The sequence below is a fragment of the Pristiophorus japonicus genome, chromosome 11 (assembly GCF_044704955.1).
Source record: "Pristiophorus japonicus isolate sPriJap1 chromosome 11, sPriJap1.hap1, whole genome shotgun sequence".
NCBI lineage: Eukaryota > Metazoa > Chordata > Chondrichthyes > Pristiophoridae > Pristiophorus > Pristiophorus japonicus.
In genome coordinates, this window is record NC_091987.1 from 120,934,713 (window position 1) to 120,956,754 (window position 22,042).

Sequence of the window (22,042 nt, forward strand, 5' to 3'; positions counted from 1 at the left end):
CGGGCAGGAAGTCGGCGGTGCGCTGACTGCCATATTGATATAGGCAAAAGGGTGTCCAGGGCCATTGCCTGAAATAGGAGTTGGGACCTTTGCATATGTAAAGAACTCCTGTTTGAGACCCCTCTGCAATACCGATTTGCCCTGAGAGAGCCAGTGCTGACTGCACTCAGGAAAACCAGGTCTCAATGCGGCTTAGCAAATGGTCCTTCAAGGGGTCGCTGCAGGTTGCTACCAAAACAGTATGTTTTTAATACATAATTACAAGAATGTGGACCCAGGAGGGGCAGGATGCTCCTCTCGACCCCACATTATCACCACACGTGCCACTGCCAGCCATCACTGTTTCCCCCTCCAATTTCATCCTCGATCCTGGGCACCACTACCCTCCCTCCAACCCCCATCTCTCCCCACTCCCTCCCTTGCCACCCAAGCCAGGCCAATCGCCACCCTCTCAGTCACCCACCTCGTCTGGTCCTCTTCCGGGGGTTCATGTCACCGACATAGTGGCCCGATCGGCGAGGCTTCTTCTCCGACGAGCTAACTGGGGAACTGCCATTATGTGTCAGCAGTTCACCGGTTTGATGATAATGAGGCCTGAGGCCTATCCATTCAGGCACAGGGACTGATTCCTCCGCCCCCTGTGCTCCTGTTTTCGCACGTGAGCAAATTCTTGTCCCTATAAGGAGGCCATTGTGCCTATCGTCTAGAGCAATCCAAAACTAATCCCACTGTCCTGTTTTCTCATAGCCATGTAACACCTGCTTCAAATATTGATCCATTTTTTCCTTAAAAGAAGCATGTCAATTATAGACATAATGGTAACATATAAGGATAAATTCACCAATCCTGCACTTCTAATGATAGTAGATTGTGGTAACACTCCCTTCATAAACACTCCCTTCATACAGTTCCTTTTAGAATTGGTGAATTTACCTTTTAGTGATAGTGAACTAGAAAGTATCTTCTTTAGATTCTCCTTCCCCATAATTTCTGGTGTGGCAGTCTTTTTCTTTATAGTATGCCATTCCCTTAATTTAAATGTATACCAAAGAAAGTGATGTTAGACAAAAGCGAATATATTTTTTCTTTAATTATTCAGGCGAGTGACGTCTCGGATAGCTCTGAAAATGAAGATCAGCAGTCCTCACTGATGGAAATCCTCAACTATTGTCAGGTAAGACGAAGGCCCTTTAAATCATCTTCCACCACTGCTGATTCCCTACCAACCCTAATCGGCCATTTCATGTGGCAGCTTTCAAAATTCACATCCTGCTTCCTTGAACAGCAGCACATGCTTTGTGAGATGGGCACATGTCCAATTGCATATCTAAACGAAGCTGCTGCCTTTGAGGTGACTGCTGCTTACCTCACTGTTCCACGCTCCCCTGGAACCTTCATCACGGCACAAACTGGGGCCGACTTCTGGTGGGACAAAACAACCACCCATTTTTCATTGCTGGCCTCGCTACACCAGTTGGTGGGCAGCAGAAAATCCCAGCTGTCAGACTTGGGTTTTCTTGCATTGTCTCTCACACCATCCTTGTAAATATAAATCTTCACGCACTGAGGAAAGTTTGATTTCTTCAGTTCAATTGGGGGGTGAGGCGGGGGGGGGGGGGGGACAAACCCTCCTCCTCCTCCTCCAAATTAGATAGTTCTTCCTACTCTGGACGGACCGAATTAATTATCATATTTTACAATTCTTTTGGTACTTCATACACACAAATAGGGCCTTTTGAATTGGAACTGTTTTGAGTTATTTTTGGCCACATGAAAGACAGAACACACTGGAAAGTGGCTTTTTGTTATTTTTAAGCCGGATACCAGTTTAAGTAGCAAACTGCAAGCTTGGATAAATCAGATGTTGAATATTGAGTTCGGGTTTGTCCATTACACAGCGTACTTTAGTAGTACACATGTTGGAATCTTTGGGTGCCAATTGATGAAGGAGAACTGTGGTTCTGTCAAAAAAGTAGCTGCATACATCGTTAATGAGAATTACAATGTTTATACTGTCTGGAGTTGATACTGGGCTATTTATGTGTACTATTAAGCTTCTTATGAGGTTATTTGCAGACAACTATTAAAAATATTTTTTTTCCCCTCTTCTGTAACCATGTTTCTGCTGATCTATCACTTTCCAATCTCTGGCTCCCTTTCACTATGTTTTAGTTTGTCTTCCAGTCTCTCTGTTTCCATGGGGCTAATATCCAACCACGCTGCCTGGACACTAATCTGGAAAAATGGATCAGCCGCCTATTCTAGAACCCACCCTGTTTTCCTTCCATTCAAATCAATGGGCAAATCGGGCAGGGTTCTACAATAGGCGGAGTTCTAGGGTTCCCCCCCGCCCCCCCCCCCCCTCCCCAAAGGCAAGATGTGTTTTGCGCCCCAAAGGCGCTAATGGGCGTCGCAAAAAGGGGCAATTTCGGCCCCTTAATGTTTAAAATAAATAAGTTAAATAGGAATGTCAGAAGTATGTAAGTGTTTGTACTGGTTATCCAACAGGCTCATTTCAAGGCCAACGTTTTAGATTGTTTACATTCAGTTAATATTTTGTCAAATTTGTTCAAAGATTCCTTGGCAAATCCTGCAATATTGGCAGCTCTATAATCTTCTAACCTCTGTTCTATAAATGACGCCAGAAAGCTTTACAATTAATGTCTGCCAGAAAGTAAATGTACCACTTTAGTGACTAATTTGTGTTGCTAGGCAGCACCATATAAATGTAAGCAGACAGGTTTTTTTATTGGCAAGTTTTGTTAACTTGTCCAGAATTTGTCAACAAATGCTGTGATCCAGCTGACTAAATACTTATTAAACATCCTGGGGCTGATTTTAACTTTAGGCTGTATAACCTTATACAGCCCCCCTGATTTGATGATTTGTTGAGGTGTATAATAGGCAATTGATCCTCAACCACCCACTTTCTGCTACTGCCAAAGGTTAAAGTAAGCCCTCTTGTGTCAAAGCATCGTAGCTGTAACTAATAAAATCACTCCTGAGCACAAGAAAGCTAATCAATAACAAATTTATTGCTGTCTAATGTTAATCAGGTGTAGATTGATAAATACTGGATAAGCACCAGCTAGCATCACATGATACTATACTGTAGTATTAAGATTTTGCACCTGTTAATAAGCTATTCAGTATACATTCCAAAACAGAAGTCATAGGATCATAGAATGGTTACAGCACAGAAGGAGGCCATTCAGCCTGTTGAGCCTGCGTCGGATCTCTGCAAGAGCACTTCAGCTAGTCCCACCACCCTACACGTTCCCTGTAGCCCTGTAAATGTTTTTCCTTCAGATACTTATCCAATTCCCATTTGAAAGTCATAATTGAATCTGCCTCCATCACCCTTTCAGACAGTGCATTCCAGGTCCTAACCACTCACTGCATAAAAAAGTTTTTCCTTATGTCACCTTTGGTTCTTCTGCTAAACCACCTGAAATTTGTGTCCTCTGGTTCTCGACCCTTCTGCCAACGGGAACAGTTTCTCTCTATTTACTCTGCCCAGACCCCTCATGATTTTGAACACCTTTATCAAATCTCCTCTCAACCTTCTCTACTCTAAGGAGAACAATCCCAACTTCTCCAGTCTATCCACATAACTGAAGTCCCTCATCCCTGGAACCATTCTTTGTTAATCTTTTCTGCACCCTCCCTAAGGTGTTTACATCCTTCCTAAAGTGCGGTGCCCAGAATTGGACACAGTACTCCAATTGAGGCTGAAACAGTGTTTTATAAAGGTTCATCATAACGTCCTTGCTTTTGTACTCTATGCCTCTATTTATGAAGTCCAGGATCCCGTATGATTTTTTTTTTTAAACTGCCATCTCAACCTGCCCTGCTACCTGCAACGATTTGTGTACATATACCCCCAGGTCTCTCTGTTCATGCACCCCCTTTAGAATGATACCCTTTAGTTTATATTGCTTCTCCTCGTTCTTCCTACCAAAATATATCACTTCGCACTTTTCTACGTTATATTTCATCTGCCACGTGTCTGCCCATTCCACCAGTCTGTCTATGTCTTCTTGAAGTCTATCATTATCCTCCTCACTGTTCACTATACTTTCCAAGTTTTATGCCATCTGCAAATTTTGAAATTGTGCCCTGTACACTCAAGTCCAAGTCATTAATATATATCAAGAAAAGCAGTGGTCCTAGTACCGACCCCTGGGGAACACCACTGTGTACCTTTCTCCAGTCCGATAAACACACGTTCACCACTACACTCTGTTTCCTGTCGCTTAGCCAATTTTGTATCCATGCTGCCACTGTCCCTTTTATTCCACGGGCTTCAACTTTGCTGGCAAATCTATTATGTGGCACTTCGTCAAATGCCTTTTGGAAGCCTATGCACACCACATCAACTGCATTTCCCTCAACAACCCTCTCTGTTACCTCATCAAAAGCCACAATCAAGTTAGTTAAACACTATTTACCTTTAACAAATCCGTGACGGCTTTCCTTATTAATTCATACTTGTCCAAGTGACTGTTAAATTTGTCCTGGATTATCGTTTCTAAAAGCTTCCCCACTACCAAGGTTAAAACGACTGGCCTGTAGTTGTTGGGTTTATCCTTGCACCCTTTTTTGAACAAGAGTGTAACATTTTCAAATCTCCAGTGCTCTGGCACCACACCCATATCTAAGGAAGTTTGGAAGATTATGGCCAGTACTTCTGCAATTTCCACCCTTACCTCCCTCAACATCCTAGGATGCATCCCATCCAGTCCTTGTGACTTATTTACTTAAAGTACAGCCATCCTTTCTAATACCTCCTCTTAATTTTTATCTGCCAGTATCTCAACTACCTCCTCTTTCACTATGACTTTGGCAGCATCTTCCTTGGTAAAGATAGATGTATAGTACTAATTTCATACCTCAGCCATGCCCTCTGCCTCCATGTGTAGGTCTGCATTTTGGTCCCTAATCGGCCCCATTCCTCAAGTGTATAACCAAGATGAATACGATGGATAACACAATATTTTGAGCTGACAGGTTAATAAGGGAAATTAGTTTGTACTGTTTCAAACCAGTTGCCAGTAGGAATAGAGATTATCCCAAACTAGCACTCTTACTGAAAGAACTAAGAGAAGCCATAAAAATGGCTGATATAGGTGGTCACATTGTTACATTATGAGCTTGGGTGTATAGCACATTGTTGGGCAGAGTAGAAAAACATCTATTCTATTCCTTGCCAATTTTCTCACTGGCCTCCTCTCCTGAAGGTATTGACTCATAGCCATTGGTTACCCTCTAGTACCTTACCAAAATGGCCACTATTTATGTGCGAGCCTTGACATTGAATGCTAATAGGCTACTTGTTTGAGAGAGGATCACAGCCATGTTGAATCTTGATCTTATCTGATATCTACTCATACACACATCTAGCAGGATAGTGAGAACTCTGGCCAGTCATTCCCTTCTTTATCTAAGGGTTTTGAGACCAGTTGTAGCACCTTCTCAGTAGTCAGGTTAAGCATAGACCAGGGATCATTCCTGTGACCTTTCCAATCACTATTCTTCAGCTACTCGCTGGATAAACTCACTGAACCATCAGCGGAGCTTGAGGGAATTTTACTATATGGCTAGATGTGCATTATTTGATCTGGAAGTGCTTGATTATAACACAGGGTGCCTAAAATTTCAAGCTGGTTTATTTCCCTCACGAACACAGAAGAAAAGCCCCCAAAAAGTTTTAAATGAAAAGAAACCAAGAGTTTGGTCATCTTACAGATCTTTCAAACACCACTCTGTGATGTGAATGAGAGAGCTCCAAGATAAATTCCTCTCATTTTCCTCTCTCTCTGTGGAACACCTAACTTCTGCAGTGGTGTACGAGTTTGGGAGGTATGTGTGAAATCATAGGATTCATCAATCAATTACTTTTTATGGTAGGGAATCCCACATTCTAATCATGCTCTGTGTAAAGAAATAGTTTCTCATTTCTTTGTGCCATTACCATAAACTTGTGTACGCTCGTTACTTTCTTTCTGACCAGTGAAAACAACCAAGACCGGAATTTTACCGGTGTTGAGAGGGCGGGATCGGAGGCAGCTCCTGACCCACTGTCAGCCCCCCTTCACGCTAGTCTCCCATGTGTCGGGTCTGTCTGTGCTTAACAGACCCGACATCAAGTGGCGGGAGAGTCAATTTAAATCATTAAGAGGTTGTTAAAAGCCAATTAAACACCATTTTGCACTGTACTTACCATTTTTCTCGCTTTTTCACAAGGTCACGGCACTCAGGTAAGTTGGTTGGGTGTTCCATCAGTATCCATTCTTAATAGTTGACAGCTACAAAAGTGGTATAAAAGCTCCCATTTCGCAGCTGTTCACTTTCCAATCTCAGAAGCTGGAGTCTTCAGGATTTGTAAGACATATTTGAGCTTTATGCAGGTTGGAAGTGTTTGGAGTAAACTCTACCCACTTTTGCCTCATTGGAGCAACCTCTCTTACCATTGACCGATCGCTTCTGTCATCTTAACCTCACCTCATCAGCATCGGTGCCCTTGAAAAAATCTCACCGTGGTCCTCAGAATCTCACCTTGGTCCTCAGAATCCCATCGCAATCAGCCCAAACATCAGCATCACCGGGCACACCAGCAGCACCAACAACAACACCAACCTTCTCTGCAATCACCTGATGCTGCACAGGACACAGGGCATCAACACCTGTCCACATTGCTGCCCGGACACCAGGACTGGCCTCACCATGGCTACATTTATTTCACTTGCCGCTGAACACCCTGGCTGCCACATGAATGATCCAGGTTGGCACCACCCCACACCAACACCATAAAACATCCCTACAATGAACAATCCATTCCTTTCACACTCATCACCATTGTGGGATGTGCCCTTATGTCTCATCATTCACTACAACTCACTAAGTCACATCTAAAGTTGCACACAAATCTATCCAAGAAGGTAAAGTGTTGAAAATAAAGATTTCAATGTTTGACAACACATCAAGATAAACTTTACATGAAAATTAGTGATAACACCCAAGTGCCAACCATTGTGTGTTGTTAGTTGGTATGATTGGACTAGGATGAGGGCGAGTGTGAGGGGTGGCTAGTGAAATGGGGAAGTGATGATGTAGATAGAGAGAGAGGGATTGGTGGAGGTGCAAGGTAAGCTGGTGTTAGTGCAGGAGTAGGGTAGGGAAGGCAGTGTGATGGGGATGTGATGAGTGGCACAGCAGGATGAGGTTGAGTGTGGCTTTGCAGTAACGTTTCATGATCTACTGAGATCATTGAAAGGTTTGTGCCACTGCAGCCTGTTCCTACTGATGACATCCCTGCTTATACAACCAATGTGCAACTAGGCTGCGTTGGTCTCCTGGGAGGTCTTTTCCACCCATTGGAAGGGAAGAGAACTTCCCTGTATGCTGTGACTCCCTCCATAAGCATATGGAGGGAGTGATGGGAGAGCCTGGGTGCAGCCGTGCACCTCTGTGCAGTGATTGTCAGTGTTTGCAGTACCTCAGTGCTGTAGAACGCTAACAGCACAACTGTCAAAATTAATATGGGAATGGTCCCTTTAAGGAAACCAGCTCATCGTCGCATGAAACCCTCATCCATATCTTTGTCATCTTCAACCTGGATTACTGTCCCTGCCAATCTCCCATCCTTCACCCTTCATAAATTTTAGCTCATCCAAATGCTAGATTATTTCCCTATTTAAAAAATGCTCTGCCATAAATTATAATTGTGACAGTTTCCGCTATGCAAACACACCACCTGTTTTTTAACTCTTCTTATTGTCTCTGTAGGTCATATATTCTGCCATCCGCAGACTGGACAAAAAAGTGGAAGTGATTCAGAGGAAGGTGTCTGATCTACGTCAAGGGAAAACAAAATATTTTGCTAAGCAAGTACGTATTCCTGGTATTAGTACGAGTGTCCAGTTTTAAGTGCTCAATTGTTTTGAAACTGAAGGTGTGTTTACTTTGTACTTATTAAATGCATCCAGTATTGACCGCCATGCACTGCTGTCTCCTTGTTCATTTGGAATTAGTCTCTGTAGCCACATTAGGCTCCGCTTTGTGTAATGCGAGAGCAAACTCTCTTGCGTTTATGGAACTAAAACTGCTGGCCTTAGTCTGATGGAAGAATCACGTACCATTTATCATTATGCAGTTGCTTCTTGGAACCCGAACTTGTTCACGCTGTGGAGCGCAGGCGATGGAAGGAAACCTGAGTGTCTCCACTGTTGGCTGCACTCTTAACATTGTATAAGCACCTTAAGAATTATACTTGACGTTTAGGGTTTGTTAAAATGCCAAATGTCTGCCAAACATAATTCATACCTTTTGTTTTTCATACTGTCATAAGGTTAATATGATGTCAGATGTGCAATTCCTTCAAGTACACGGGCCATTCATTCCCTGCAATTGGGCACTGAGGCTTGAGGCCTCCAGGATACTAGAGGAGCTCAAATTGCTCCAATGAGGGCGGTGAGAGCAAAAAGATTGGAAGCCTGTGTCCAGGTTATTCGTTGGGCTCTATAGGCCTCCTGGCTCCTTGTAAGAGCAGGAATACACGCACTCACCCGCACGCTCGCTCACACTCACTCATATCTCTCTCACTCTCATACATATATATCTCTCACTCTCACACATATATATCTCACACTCTCTCACACATATATATCACACACTCTCTCACACATATATATCACACGCACTCTCACATATATATCACACACACGCAGCTTGGTACACTTTGAAATAATTCCATGAACCGCTGATGACGCATTTGTAAGCAGGCCTTGTAAGGTCTTAAACCTTGAGCTCGGCAGCGCAAGGAGATCTCAAGCCAATCCTCTAGCCAGCAGCTTGTGGCTTTTGCAATTGCACCTGCACTTATTCCTCCTCACTAATACTCTGTGCTTTACCAGTGCTCCCTCAGGCAAACTCAATAACTCATCCCTAGAGTGAATACATCTGTGTTGGTGCTTGCCAATGTAAGAATGAGTGATGCAGAGTGCTTGGTTGAGAATTGCCATTGGGAACTTCAACGTCCTGTTTGGAATCCAGAGGAGATGATGATATTTTAGAATGAACAAAGTGTAGCAAGACCTTGAATTGTAATATGCTATAGTTCTGCAGTGTATGTCCGTGTGAAGGAATGAATGAGCAGCCTCCCTCTGTGTCGCTCTTGGCATCCTCCGAAGGGCCCATTGAGGCACTCATTGCTGCCTCATTACGAGCTGCAACCCCAGTTGCTCCATCCTACACTCTCACTGACCGACCTGCCCAGCGCCCCTACTGGGAACTAATCTTGCCAATCTCCTTCCTGTCCTACTCACACCTACCCTGTGGACTCTGCCAGTGGATGAGCTATCACCACCCCCCTCTCTCCAGAATGTCCGTTCACATGTGAACAAGGCCCTTGTCATCCATGAGCTGATTGTGAATGACTGCGTCGGCATCATGGCCTTGACGGAAACTTGGCTAACGGATGATGACACCTTCCCCCTCAATGAAGCCTCCCCGCCTGGTTATACCTTCCACCAACTGCCCTGCCCAAACCGCTGTGGTGACAATGTGGCCCTAAACACCAAATCACACCTTGGTCTGTCTCCGATTCCTCTGGTACCTTCTCTTGCTTTCAGCATCTTGCCTTGTTCCATTCCTCTCTCCTCTCCTTTAAATCCTCATTCTCTACCACCCACCCAAGTCCCATGCCAAGTTTCTCAGAGATAGCTTCACAGATTTACTCCCTTAGCCTCTGTAACAAGTGACCTCTCATCCTCAATGATTTCAACTTCCACCTCAACTCATCATACCCTCTCTCCTCTGAGTTCACTACCCTCCTTTTCTCCCTTAATCTTTCCCTCCATTTAAACTCCCCTATCCATATTCACGGTCTCCCACTCGATTTTGCCATCTCACATGGCTTCTCTACTCCTATCGTGTCAATCACTTCCTGTTTCCCTCTCCACTCGCATTACCCTTCCCCCTTCTAACCCCACTTCCTTCTGTGAAAAACTCTCCCCCAGCTCAATTACAGCAGCACTTTCAAATTCCCAACTGTCCAGCCTTTGGCCCTCCATTCACCATGACATTTCTGCTCAATCACACCATCACCTCCACTCCCACTATTGATGCCCTTGCCTCTCTCCTAGCCTGGTCATTCCCCTGGTATGGCCCTCATCTCCACTCCCTTAAGTCCAAGGGAGGCAGACTAGAACATTTATGGTGGACAACTAGTTTAGCCATTCTCCACTATAAATTGTCTTCTTAAAATATCCTGCTCCCCAACTCTTGTCGCATCATTTTTTTAAAAATTCATTCCTGGGATGTGAGCGTCGCTGGCAAGGCCAGCATTTATTGCCCATCCCTAATTGTCCTTGAGAAGGTGGTGGTGAGCTGCCGCCTTGAACTGCTGCCGTTGCAGTCATTGTGGTGAAGGTACTCCCACAATATTGACTTTGTCGCAGCGGTTTGTGACAACTGAGTGGCCTGCTGCACCATTTCAAAGGGCAGTTGAGAGTCAACCACATTGCTGTAGGTCTGGAGTCACATGTAGGCCAGACCGGGTGAGGATGGCGGATTCCCTTCCCTGAAGGACATTAGTGAACCAGGTTGGTTTTTACGACAATCCGGTAGTTTCATGGTCACCATTACTGATACTAACTTTTTATTCCAGATTTTATTTTAATTAACTGAATTTAAATCCCCCTAGCTGCCGTGGTGGGATTTGAACTGATGTCACCGGATTATTACTCCTAGCCTCTGCATTACTAGTCCAGTAACATAACCACTGTGCAACCGTACCCAGCATCCCAGCGTATTATGCACCATGAGCGCTATGTTTAAATTTCAATGAGCTGACCCCTCATTATTGCTAACATAATGGCTTATTAAGATCACCATGCAGCATGGAGATAATTTTATGAATCTGTGCTTCAGTTGGGGTGTCTCATCCACCAGCAGCACGTATGCAAAACTCGAATGCACATTCACCACGATTCTACAGCCATCATATACCAATGCTAACGCACTGCATTCACACTACATTGTAATCCCTCATAAAGAACCTGTGCTGCTGAAGCCTGTGACCTGGAGTCTTCGGAACAGGCCCAAGTGGCTGAATTGCCTATTCTGACTCCTATTCCTATGTTCAGTTGAAGGTGAACTGCTGCATACTTTAGTTGAAACTTTTTTATATTTTTCCCTATGCTAGATTGCATTCAAAGTTCCACGAACACCAGATCTGACAAAGGCAGCCCAGTAAGAGAAGGAAAAGGCTGCCTAAGGTGTCAGATGTTACACAAGGGGTACTGTCGTATCCTGTGCAACACAGTGGGTCTACTGTACCCGGCATAGCTATCTGGGACTCGAGAGAGAGGAGTCTGAAGGGAGTTGAGATTTAGCAGGGAGACTTTGACAGAGCTGTGCCATCTCCTTTAAGTAGACCCCCAGATAACATCTAACATCTGTATGACACTGGTTATAGTCATCAGTGTCACCAGTTAGAACCTTGTATGCAGCTTTCACTACCCCATTACTGAAAGGACATTAAAGTATTACAGAGCATATGGCACCACAATCCTGGGTCTCGAAATCTTCCCAAACACAAGAAAATGCTTCCAAGAACATTGATTCACCAGGACGATGCCAGGGATGAAAAACTCTAGCTATGAGGAGATACTGGGACTATTTCCGGTGGAAACATAGAAAGATAGAAAATAGGTGCAGGAGTAGGCCATTCGGTCCTTCGAGCCTGCACCGCCATTCATTAAGTTCATGGCTGATCATTCCCTCAGTACCCCTTTCCTGCTTTCTCTCCATACCCCTTGATCCCCTTAGCCATATCTAACTCCCTCTTGAATATATCCAATGAACTAGTATCAACAACTCTCTGCAGCAGGGATTTCCCTAGGTTAACAACTCTCTGAGTGAAGAAGTTTCTCCTCATCTCAGTCCTAAATGGCCTGCCCCTTATCCTAAGACTGTGTCCCCTGGTTCTGGACTTCCCCAACATCAGGAACATTCTTACCGCATCTAATCTGTCCAGTCCCGTCAGAATCTTATACGTTTCTAAGAGATCCCCTCTCATTCTTCTAAACTCCAGTGAATAAAGGCCAGTGGATCCAGTCTCTCCTCATATGACAGCCCAGCCATCCCTGGAATCAGTCTGGTAAACCTTCGCTGCACTCCCTCAATAGCAAGAACGTCCTTCCTCAGATTAGGAGACCAAAACTGAACACAATATTCCAGGTGAGGCCTCACTAAGGCCCTGTACAACTGCAGTAAGACCTCCCTGCTCCTGTATTCAAATCCCCTAGCTATGGAGCAGAGTAGGCTAAGAAGAGATTTAATAGACATTTTGAAATTATGAAAGGTTTTCACCGAGCGAATGGGAAAAGATTGTTCCTATGGTTAGGGTCACTAACCAGGGGTCATCAGTTTAAAACTGTCAATAAGAAGAGTGATGAGAGGTTTGGAGAAATTTATTTACACGGTAAGGGAGAAATTTATTTACACGGTAGGTTATTAGTGACTGAAATGTTTTCCCGCAAGGAGTAGTAGAGGCAGAGACCATTGCATAGAATCATAAAAGTTTACAGCATGGTAGGAGGCCATTTTGGCCCATCGTGTCCGTGCCGGCCAACAAGAGGCTATCCAGCCTAATCCCACTTTCCAGCTCTAGGTCCGTAACCCTGCAGGTTATGGCACTTCAGGTGCACATCCAAGTACTTTTTAAATGTGGTGAGGGTTTCTGCCTCTACTACCCTTTCAGTCAGTGAGTTCCAGACCCCCACAACCCTCTGGGTGAAGAAATTTCCCCTTAAATCCCCTCTAAACCTCTACCAATTACTTTAAATTTATACCCTCTGGTTGTTGACCCTTCTGCTAAGGGAAATAGGCCCTTTTTATCCACTATCTCTAGGCCCCTCATAATTTTATACACCTCAATGAGGTCTCCCCTCAGCCTTCTCTGTTCCAAGGAAAACAAACCCAGCCTATCCAATCTGTCCTCGTAGCTAAGATTCTTCAGTCCCGGCAACATCCTCGTAAACCTCCTCTGTGCCTTCTCCAGTGCAATCACATCTTTCCTGTAATGTGGTGACCAGAACTGTACGCAGTACTCCAGCTGTGGCCTAACTAGTGCTTTATACAGTTCAAGCATAAGCCCCCCTGCTCTTGTATTCTATGCCTCGCTAATAAAGTATTCCGTATGCCTTCTTAACCACCTTATCTACCTGGCCTGCTACCTTCGGGGATCTGTGGACATGCACTCCAGGTCCCTTTGTTCCTCTACACTTCTCAGTGTCCTACCATTTAATGTGTATTCCCTTGCCTTGTTAGCCCTCCCCAAATGCATTACCTCACACTTCTCCGGATTAAATTCCATTTGCCACTGTTCTACCCACCTGACCAGTTGATTGATATCTTCCTGCAGTCTACAGCTTTCTTCTTCATTATCAACCACACAGCCGATTTTAGTATCATCTGCAAACTTCTTAATCATACCCACTATATTCAAGTTGAGATCATTGATGTATACAACAAAAAGCAAGGGACCTAGTACTGAGTCCTGCAGAACCCCACTGGAAACAACCTTCCAGTCACAAAAATACCATCAACCATTACCCTTTGCTTCCTGCCTCCGAGCCAATTTTGGATCCAACTTGCCACTTTGCCCTAGATCCCATGGGCTTTTACTTTCGTAATCAGTCTGCCATGTGGGACCTTATCAAAAGCTATGTTAAAATCCATATTCACTACATCATACGCACCGCCCTCATCGACCCTCCTGGTTACCTCCTCTCAAAATTCAATCAAGTTAGTCAGACATGACCTTCCCTTAATAAATCCGTGCTGACTGTCCCTGATTAATCTGTGTCTTTCTAAATGTAGATTTATCTTGTCCTTCAGGATTTTTTCCAATAATTTTCCCACTGCTGAGGTTTAGGCTGACTCGCCTGTAATTACTCGGTCTATCCCTTTCTCCCTTCTTAAACAAAGGTACCACATTAGGCATCTTTTAAGTGAAAATGCAATAAATATTTCAAGAAGAGGAAGACAGATGTATGGGGGAAGGGCTTAGTTTTTGATTGCTGTAATAAGAGCCAACACAGACATGATGGGCTGGATTTCATCCTTCTTTGCTGTAAACAGCGGAGGCCATGTGTCCTTTTGTTCTGTCCATATACCTACATTTGGGCGTGCATATTATACCACTGGGCTTGCGTCCAGAAAAGGGAGGAGAGGTGGGTGATGCATTGGATTGTGTTCCCAAGCACTTTAATGACCCTTTGCTCTGGAAAAACTTGCAGGTGGGGCTGGAAATCCTATTCCACTGCAGGTAATCATAGCCCAACTTTGATCCACTCCTTATCTGATGTCCACACATTCTCACTGTTTGGCAATTGGGGGAGGAATATCCCTGCCTGCACCAAGAGTGCTTCAGTTAACTGTAGGGCCCTCTCTGCCACCCCATGTGAGAACTAACCGCACAGGTCGGGGATTAAAGCTGGGAACTTCCTGGACCGTCTACCTCTGGTACTCAGTGCCTGAACCAGTTGAGCCACTGAGGAGACTATCCATTTTGTTTTAAAGAACTTGGGACTGAAACCGCTCTGGTAATTACTGACTGTCCAATCATCTACATGATAGCATTTCAGTTTAAAAGATAATTTAGTTCCATCTATGATGTCAACTGGTGGAGTGGAATCTGGAGGGTTCAGGTGTGATGGAGTTTCAGGGAAACAGTTCTAGAATTTGCCTCCGTCTTTAGCATGTCCCTTAAAGAAACATTTGAATCTGGAACCTAATGTAAAGGATCAGTATATTATTTTTAAGTGGGAAATATTAACACCTTTGTTTGATTGACAAATGTTTAAATTGGCTTTTGCTACTCAGAAAAAGAAATGAAAGAAACAACGCTTTGGAAGATGGGGTGAGAAGGGAGAAGGTCAGGTAATTAGGCTCCAAGGGTAAGCTGAGTTATGACATTAATTGAATGAAACTGACTATCATATTGAAAGAATGTGTATATTTTATACAGTTAATTTGGAAAGGCCTATTGAATTAACCAGTTTTTAACAATATAAAGCACTAGAATTATATAGAATTTACAGCATAGAAACAGGCCATTCAGCCTAACTGGTCTATGCCAGTGTTTAGTCTCCACATGAGCCTCGTCCCACCCTACTTCATCTCACCCTATCAACATAACCTTCAATTCCTTTCTCCCTCATGTACTTATCTAGCATCCCCTTAAATGCATCTATGCTATAGAAGTTCCACATTTTAACCATTCTCTGGGTAAATACGTTTCTGCTGAATCCCTTATTGTATTTATTAGTGGCTAGCTTATATTTATGACCCCTAGTTTTGATTTCCCTCGGCCCCCCGCCCCAACTGCACGAGCGGAAACATTTTCTCTATGTCTACCCTATCAAACCCATTTCATAATTTTAAAGACCTCGAACAGGTCACCCTTCAGTCTTATCCTTTCGAGAGAAAATAGCCCCAAACCTGTTTAGTCTTTCCTAGCTGATGTATGCTAATTGCTTTAATGTGTTTACTTTTGCTGTAGAGGCAGGTCTTGGCATCTCTTTCCAATGGTCATAACCAGACCTTCAAAAGGAAAATGGTACTGAAATCTGCTGTGAGTGAGCGAAAGCAGAGAACCGACTGCTCCAGTCCGGCTGATCAGAGTGAACCAATAATAATTCAGGATGAAGAAGATGTGGCTGATGTAATAGTTAATGAGCAACCAAATGTTTCAGCATCCTTTCATTCCATGGAACAGATCCTTGAAAACCTGATGCCAGCAACTAGCTCAGCTGTGCCTGGTCTTGTGCCACAACATTCAGTCCTGAACACAGAGCTCCAGCATCCAAGTCAAAGGCTGCAGTCCATACCAGCTGCTTATAAAATGAACAAACCACAAGCCAGCCACAGTCAACGATCAGTGCTCCAGCAGCTAGAAATAAAAAAAACTTCTCCGACAGAAGAATACGCTTACCAGGACATTGATTTAGCGGCAGATTATATCAATAACATGGAGGCTTTGAAACAGGAGCCAATGCCACAACATTCATCTTTTGACCTTTCAAGGAATAGCTTTGGTAAGTAGGAACTGTTTTTAGGTGGCAAGTCACTTGAATTTTTTTGGGACTGATTAAATTTTTGAGCAGGAACAAAAAAGTTTTATCATGGGGTTGTGCATTAGATTACTCGCGCTGTTCAGAGCAAATTTGGAATTTCTGTTGACTACCCAGAGGGACCCCATTACATTTCTCAGTGCTGGTCAGTGAGAGGATATATTGACATGATGTATTGTACCATTTAGTTGATAAATGGGTTAGTCCCTCAGTGAGTAATATAGCTTGAAGAACAGGTATTTTTTTTGTTGTAATCACGTTAGGCCAGACCAAATTAACTTACATTTTTTTAAACCTTGAGTCCAACTATTTTCTTTTACGTGTGGAAGACTCTTGTTCCGTCAGTGTTATTGATGTATTCGTTGAATGATTTGGCAGGGCGGGAGCATTTCCTTCCCCCCGCCCCCAATCAGTGGTGTATCTGTTTTACGCACACACTCCTTGCTTGTATTCATTGTTCAGTATGGCAGGATGACGTGGCTTTGATCATCAGCAGCTACTTCTGAGCTCTAATGTGAGCAGAGAACCTGGACACTACTGCATCCGTAATTAAATACTATTCGAAATTCATGATGGCCTAGGGAACCCCCCCAAAAAAATGAGGGAAGATAACAATGGAGTGAAATGGCAAGGGTCACAAAAAAGAGAAATGAATAGGTGAAATAAAGCTAATTAATATTACTTGCATTTATGTAATGCCTTTCATATTAAAAGGTTATAATGTGGTGTGCACAATGGATTACTTCTGAGTTGCAGTGACTATTATACAGGCTCACTATTGAGGGGCCGCTAATACCATGATGTGTACCTGGTATTCTGAAGTTGGTGCTGGCTCCCATATTATTGGGCACGGAGGCCCGAGGCATATTGCACACCCAGTGATTTCCATGTCCCCACCAATGCAGGCCCCCCAATCCTACCGGCATTTAAAGCCACGCACAAAGTGTGCACCAGGCTCATTAAGGTGACAAAAGTTATGCAAATGTGGGTCCTCGCTATAATGCAACTGACTAGAAACATAGAAAATAAGTGCAAGAGTAGGCCATTCAATATGATCCTGGCTGATCATTCACCTCAGTACCCCTTTCCTGCTTTCTCTCCATACCCCTTGATCCCTTTAGCCGTAAGGGCCATATCTAACTCCCTCTTGAATATATCCAATGAACTGGCATCAACAACTCTCTGCGGTAGGGAATTCCACAGGTTAACAACTCTCTGAGTGAAGAGGTTTCTCCTCATCTCAGTCCTAAATGGCTTATCCCTTATCCTTAGACTATGTCCTATGGTTCTGGACTTCCCCAACATTGGGAACATTCTTCCTGCATCTAACCTGTCCAGTCCCGTCAGAATTTTATATGTTTCTATGAGATCCCCTCTCATCCTTCTAAACTCCAGTGAATAAAGATCCAGTCTCTCCTCATATGTCAGTCCAGCCATCCCGGGAATCAGTCTGGTGAACGTTCACTGCACTCCCTCAATAGCAAGAACGTCCTTCCTCAGATTAGGAGACCAAAACTGAACACAATATTCCAGGTGAGGCCTCACCAAGGCCCTGTACAACTGCAGTAAGACCTCCCTGCTCCTATACTCAAAATCCTTAGCTATGAAGGCCAACATACCATTTGCCTTCTTCACCGCCTGCTGTACCTGCATGCCAATTTTCAATGACTGATGTACCATGACACCCAGGCCTTGTTGCATCTCTCCATTTCCTAATCTGCTGCCATTCAGATAATAATCTGCCTTTGTGTTTTTGCCACCAAAGTGGATAACCTCACATTTATCCACATTATACTACATCTGCCATGCATTTGCCCACTCACCTAACCTGTCCAAGTCACCCTGCAGCCTCTTGGTGTCCTCCTCACAGCTCACACCGCCACCCAGTTTAGTATCATCTGCAAACTTGGAGATATTACACTCAATCCTTCATCCAAATCATTAATGTATATTGGAAATAGCTGGGGTCCCAGCACTGAGCCCTGCGGCACTCCACTAGTCACTGCCTGCCATTCTGAAAAGGACCTGTTTATCCCGACTCTCTGCTTCCTGTTTGCCAACCAGTTCTCTATCCACGTCAGTACATTACTCCCAATATCATGTGCTTTAATTTTTCACACCAATCTCTTGTGTGGGACCTTGTCAAAAACATTCACTGGTTCTCCCTTGTCCACTCTACTAGTTACATCCTCAAAAAATTCTAGAAGATTTATCAAGCATGATTTCCCTTTCATAAATCCATGTTGACTTGGACCGATCCTATCACTGCTTTCCAAATGCGCTGTTATTTCATCTTTAATAATTAGTGCTCGAAATGCACAGTGCCTGTTGTCAATAGGTGCTGAAAGGGAGGCCTATTACAATATTTGGATACAGCTGGTTCTCTCTTTAAAGGGTTACCCTTTCTCCCCCCTGCCTTGTTTTAGTCCTCAACAACCAAATATCTGCAAGGGAGCCGAAATCTCCACCAGACTTGAGGCCCCAAAAATACTAGTGCTTCATATGCAATCATGGCCCTGTATTGGTTGCTGGTGCCCAACATGCTGACCTGCGACCCCTATAGCACTCCCAGTGCATCATATGCAATGCACCAGGAGCACCCAAGAAATATTCAAATGCGCTGACTTTACATAAAGCTGCTAGACCAGCACATCCTGGCCTAATGGTCCAAGTGAAGTTGTGCTTGGAATGCTTTATCAATCCCGTAGAGCAGGAAAGAGAACCCAAAAAGTGACATGATAAAAACTGATGGAATGAAAAAACAATAGAATAAGCTAGGGAGCAAACTGTTTGCACATACATCTGTGGGGGTGAAATTCAACTTTGGTGGGGGAACAGAATGGGTGCAAGTGAATCGGCCACTTAACTTTTCTTTTCACTGACTTCACTGGAAAGGCTATAATGGGCAACCGATTTGCTACTGGCAGATGAGGCCATAGTTTGACATCTCCCCTGAACTGATGGCTGTTAACAATGCAGCACTTCCTCAGTGCTGCACTAGAATGTTAGCCTAGAGGGTTATGGTTTCAAGACCTCGAATGAGGCTGCACCCCACAGTCTTCTTACTCTGGTTAGATACTACCAGGTCAACACAGGGAAATATTTTGGGAGCAAGGGGGCAAAGAGAAAAAAAAATGAACCTTTTCAGAGTCTTTTTTAAAGCCCATAAGGATAGCTTCAATATGGTTATACAGTGAAGCCGACTTTAAGATCAATTTAAGCAGTATTTGACCATAATAAATATGTTAATAAATATAGAATATTCTAGCTCCTTCCAATTACATTAAACCTGGTATGACTGTTTCAAATCATGAGGTACAGTAAGACTGTAGTTCAGACCATGTGCTTCAATCATACTTGAGTTCAGATAATACGACTGATTTGGAAGATCTCCCGCCACCTAGCAAAACAAAACCCACTGACAAAAACAGAACGACTTGTATAAACGTCACCCGCATTCATTAGAGTAATAGGTTGGGGCGGACTTCTGGTATATAGAGCATCTCCGGGTTCAGGTGATGCACATAAACAACCCAAGCTCAGTTTGTGTTCTATGATATCTCCTGACCCTACCCACATTAATTGCAGAAAAAAAAAGTTCCTGTAATTTGATAAGAACATAAGAAATAGGAACAGGAGTAGGCCATACGGCCCCTCGAGCCTGCTCCGCCATTTAATAAGATCATGGCTGATCTGATCATGGACTCAGTTCCACTTCTCCACCCGCTCCCCATAACCCTTTATCATGGGGATAATACAGCCAGTGATTGGACAAGTTCTGTACTGTAGAACCTTTTTGCTTCTGAGGCCTCCCTCCTGTGTTATAAAAACAAAATCAACACAACACAACACCCTGTAATACAATACAAGTATTTTTTTCTGTATAAAAATTAGTTAATACAATTAAACATAATAGAGCTGGGTTTTCGGTTCTGCTCATTTCGAGGCGGTAATGGTGGCGGGGCGGTAAATTTGTGCCCGGGAACAGTGTGCGCCTCAGTCAGAAAATTCATCGCTGGGCCATGAGTATGGGCAGAGCGCCAAGGGAGGCGTTATACACCTCGTTTGGGGCGCTAGGCTGGCTGAAACTCACTAGCTAAATAGCCGGCCTCCGGTTGATAATGCCCCGTCGAAAGCGGCACCGAAAGTCCCGGCGGGGTGCTGGAAGCTGGCCATCCGCCCGGAGGTGGTTACCGCCACCATTGTCGCCCCTCCAAGGCGCTAACAGGGGCGGCAGAAGACCGAAAATCCAGCCCATATACTTATTATTTTTGTTTTACTTGTATCCTAGATTATCCCCTGTATTATAACCCGGTTCAGTACATTCCCTGGAATCTGATACTCACAGTAATTTGCCTCCATGTTCCTGTCGTTCCCAGTTTAATAAAATAAATGGCCTCCCATGAAACTGAATGTAGATGCTTGTAGACACTGTGACAGGAGCACAGCTGGTAAAATCGGTCTGATGAGTGAACATTAAATGCACAGAAAGACTTGCATTTATATAGCACCTTTCATGACCACCAGATGACTCAGTGCTTTACAGCTATTGAAGTACTTTTTGAGTGTAGTCACTGTTGTAATGTGGGAAATGCGGCAGCCAACTTGCGCACAGTAAGCTCCCACAAACAGCAATGTGATAATGACCAGATAATCTGTTTTTGTTATGTTGATTGGGGGATAAATATTGGCCAGGACACCGGAGACAACTCCCCGTGTTAGTGATAGTATGTCGGATATCAATGTATAACGTTCTCGGAAACATCCTGAATGGATTAACTTGTCCCAAAAGTTTGAATTTAACTTGTATTAAATAATTTATAGCTGATTATACACGTCGCAGTGACTAGGAATAGTTTTGTTCATGAGAGAGAAGTTGATCCGAAGTGGAATTTCATCCTTTCAGACTTACCTGAAGCTTGTTTTCTATTTTGTTTTTAAGGGTTTTTGGGGAATCCCAAGCGCAATGTTAAAATACCTGGTGCGTTTATACTAAAGGCCAGTCAGAAGACCCAACCAAAGCTAGCAGCGCGTTACCTGGCCAGGAACCTGTTCACTGATGAAATTCTAGTAACGAGCACCGTTGTGGGAAGCAAACGGCAAGGGCTGAAATCACTGGATCCAAATAAACTGGCAGCTGTGAGAGGTGAGCTTAATGCTGCTTCAATGTTGCAATTGGAGTGACGGGATCTCAGCTCAGATTAGTTTTTTGTGAAAAGAAAGCTTCCAATTACAGGTAACCTGTGTCCTGTAGTAATTAACTGTTGAGAAATAGCATGTCCTGCCCAGTTACCCTAAAGGGGAGCTTGGGTGGTGCTTCCATTGATGATCTCTTCAAACATCACTGATACTTCCTTGGTGGTATGAATGAATCCCACATTTCAGGCCGCACTCCCCAGTGTGATCCCCAGACAGACCTTGGGAACTCCCTCCCAAATTTTCATAGATCCCAGGACTCCTCTCCTAGTGATCCCAGGACCGACCCAGTGTTCCTCCAACCTCTCTCTTTAGTGTTCCCAGAATCCTGGGACCTCCCTTCCAGTATTGAGAGAGGAAGGGTCTAAGTGACTTGTGAGGGAGTGGGGGCTCAGACAAATGGGACCCAAATTGCTCCTGGACCTTTTTGAGCCATCATGCCTCGAGCCTCTACCATATTCCTGACATCAACCTTCTCACTAGATCCATCTGCAGCCCTTTTTATTCCTGCAGGCACACCCTACCACTTTCTTAATTGTTAACTTGTTCCTGTTTTTACATTCCTGTCTTAAAGCAGTTAAATGGGAATTTTCTACTTTTTAAAATTAATGGACGTAAAATCATTAATTAGTGTAAACAATTTCCTAATATGCAGTCCTGGAGTACAGAAGTGGATAATTTACTCTTTAGTGCACTCTAAGTCT

General features: G+C 43.9%; 1 protein-coding gene across 3 annotated transcripts in view; it reads left to right on the plus strand.

Moving 5' to 3' along the window:
• LOC139276247 (uncharacterized) overlaps positions 1-22,042 on the plus strand; it is a 144,977-nt gene that overhangs the window by 59,264 nt on the left and 63,671 nt on the right. For all 3 annotated transcript variants that reach the window (XM_070893956.1, XM_070893953.1, XM_070893954.1), the window contains 4 exons: positions 1,100-1,174; positions 7,789-7,890; positions 15,572-16,106; positions 21,085-21,288. In XM_070893956.1, coding sequence (XP_070750057.1) covers positions 1,100-1,174; positions 7,789-7,890; positions 15,572-16,106; positions 21,085-21,288 — 916 coding nt within the window. The remainder of the gene's footprint in view (positions 1-1,099; positions 1,175-7,788; positions 7,891-15,571; positions 16,107-21,084; positions 21,289-22,042) is intronic.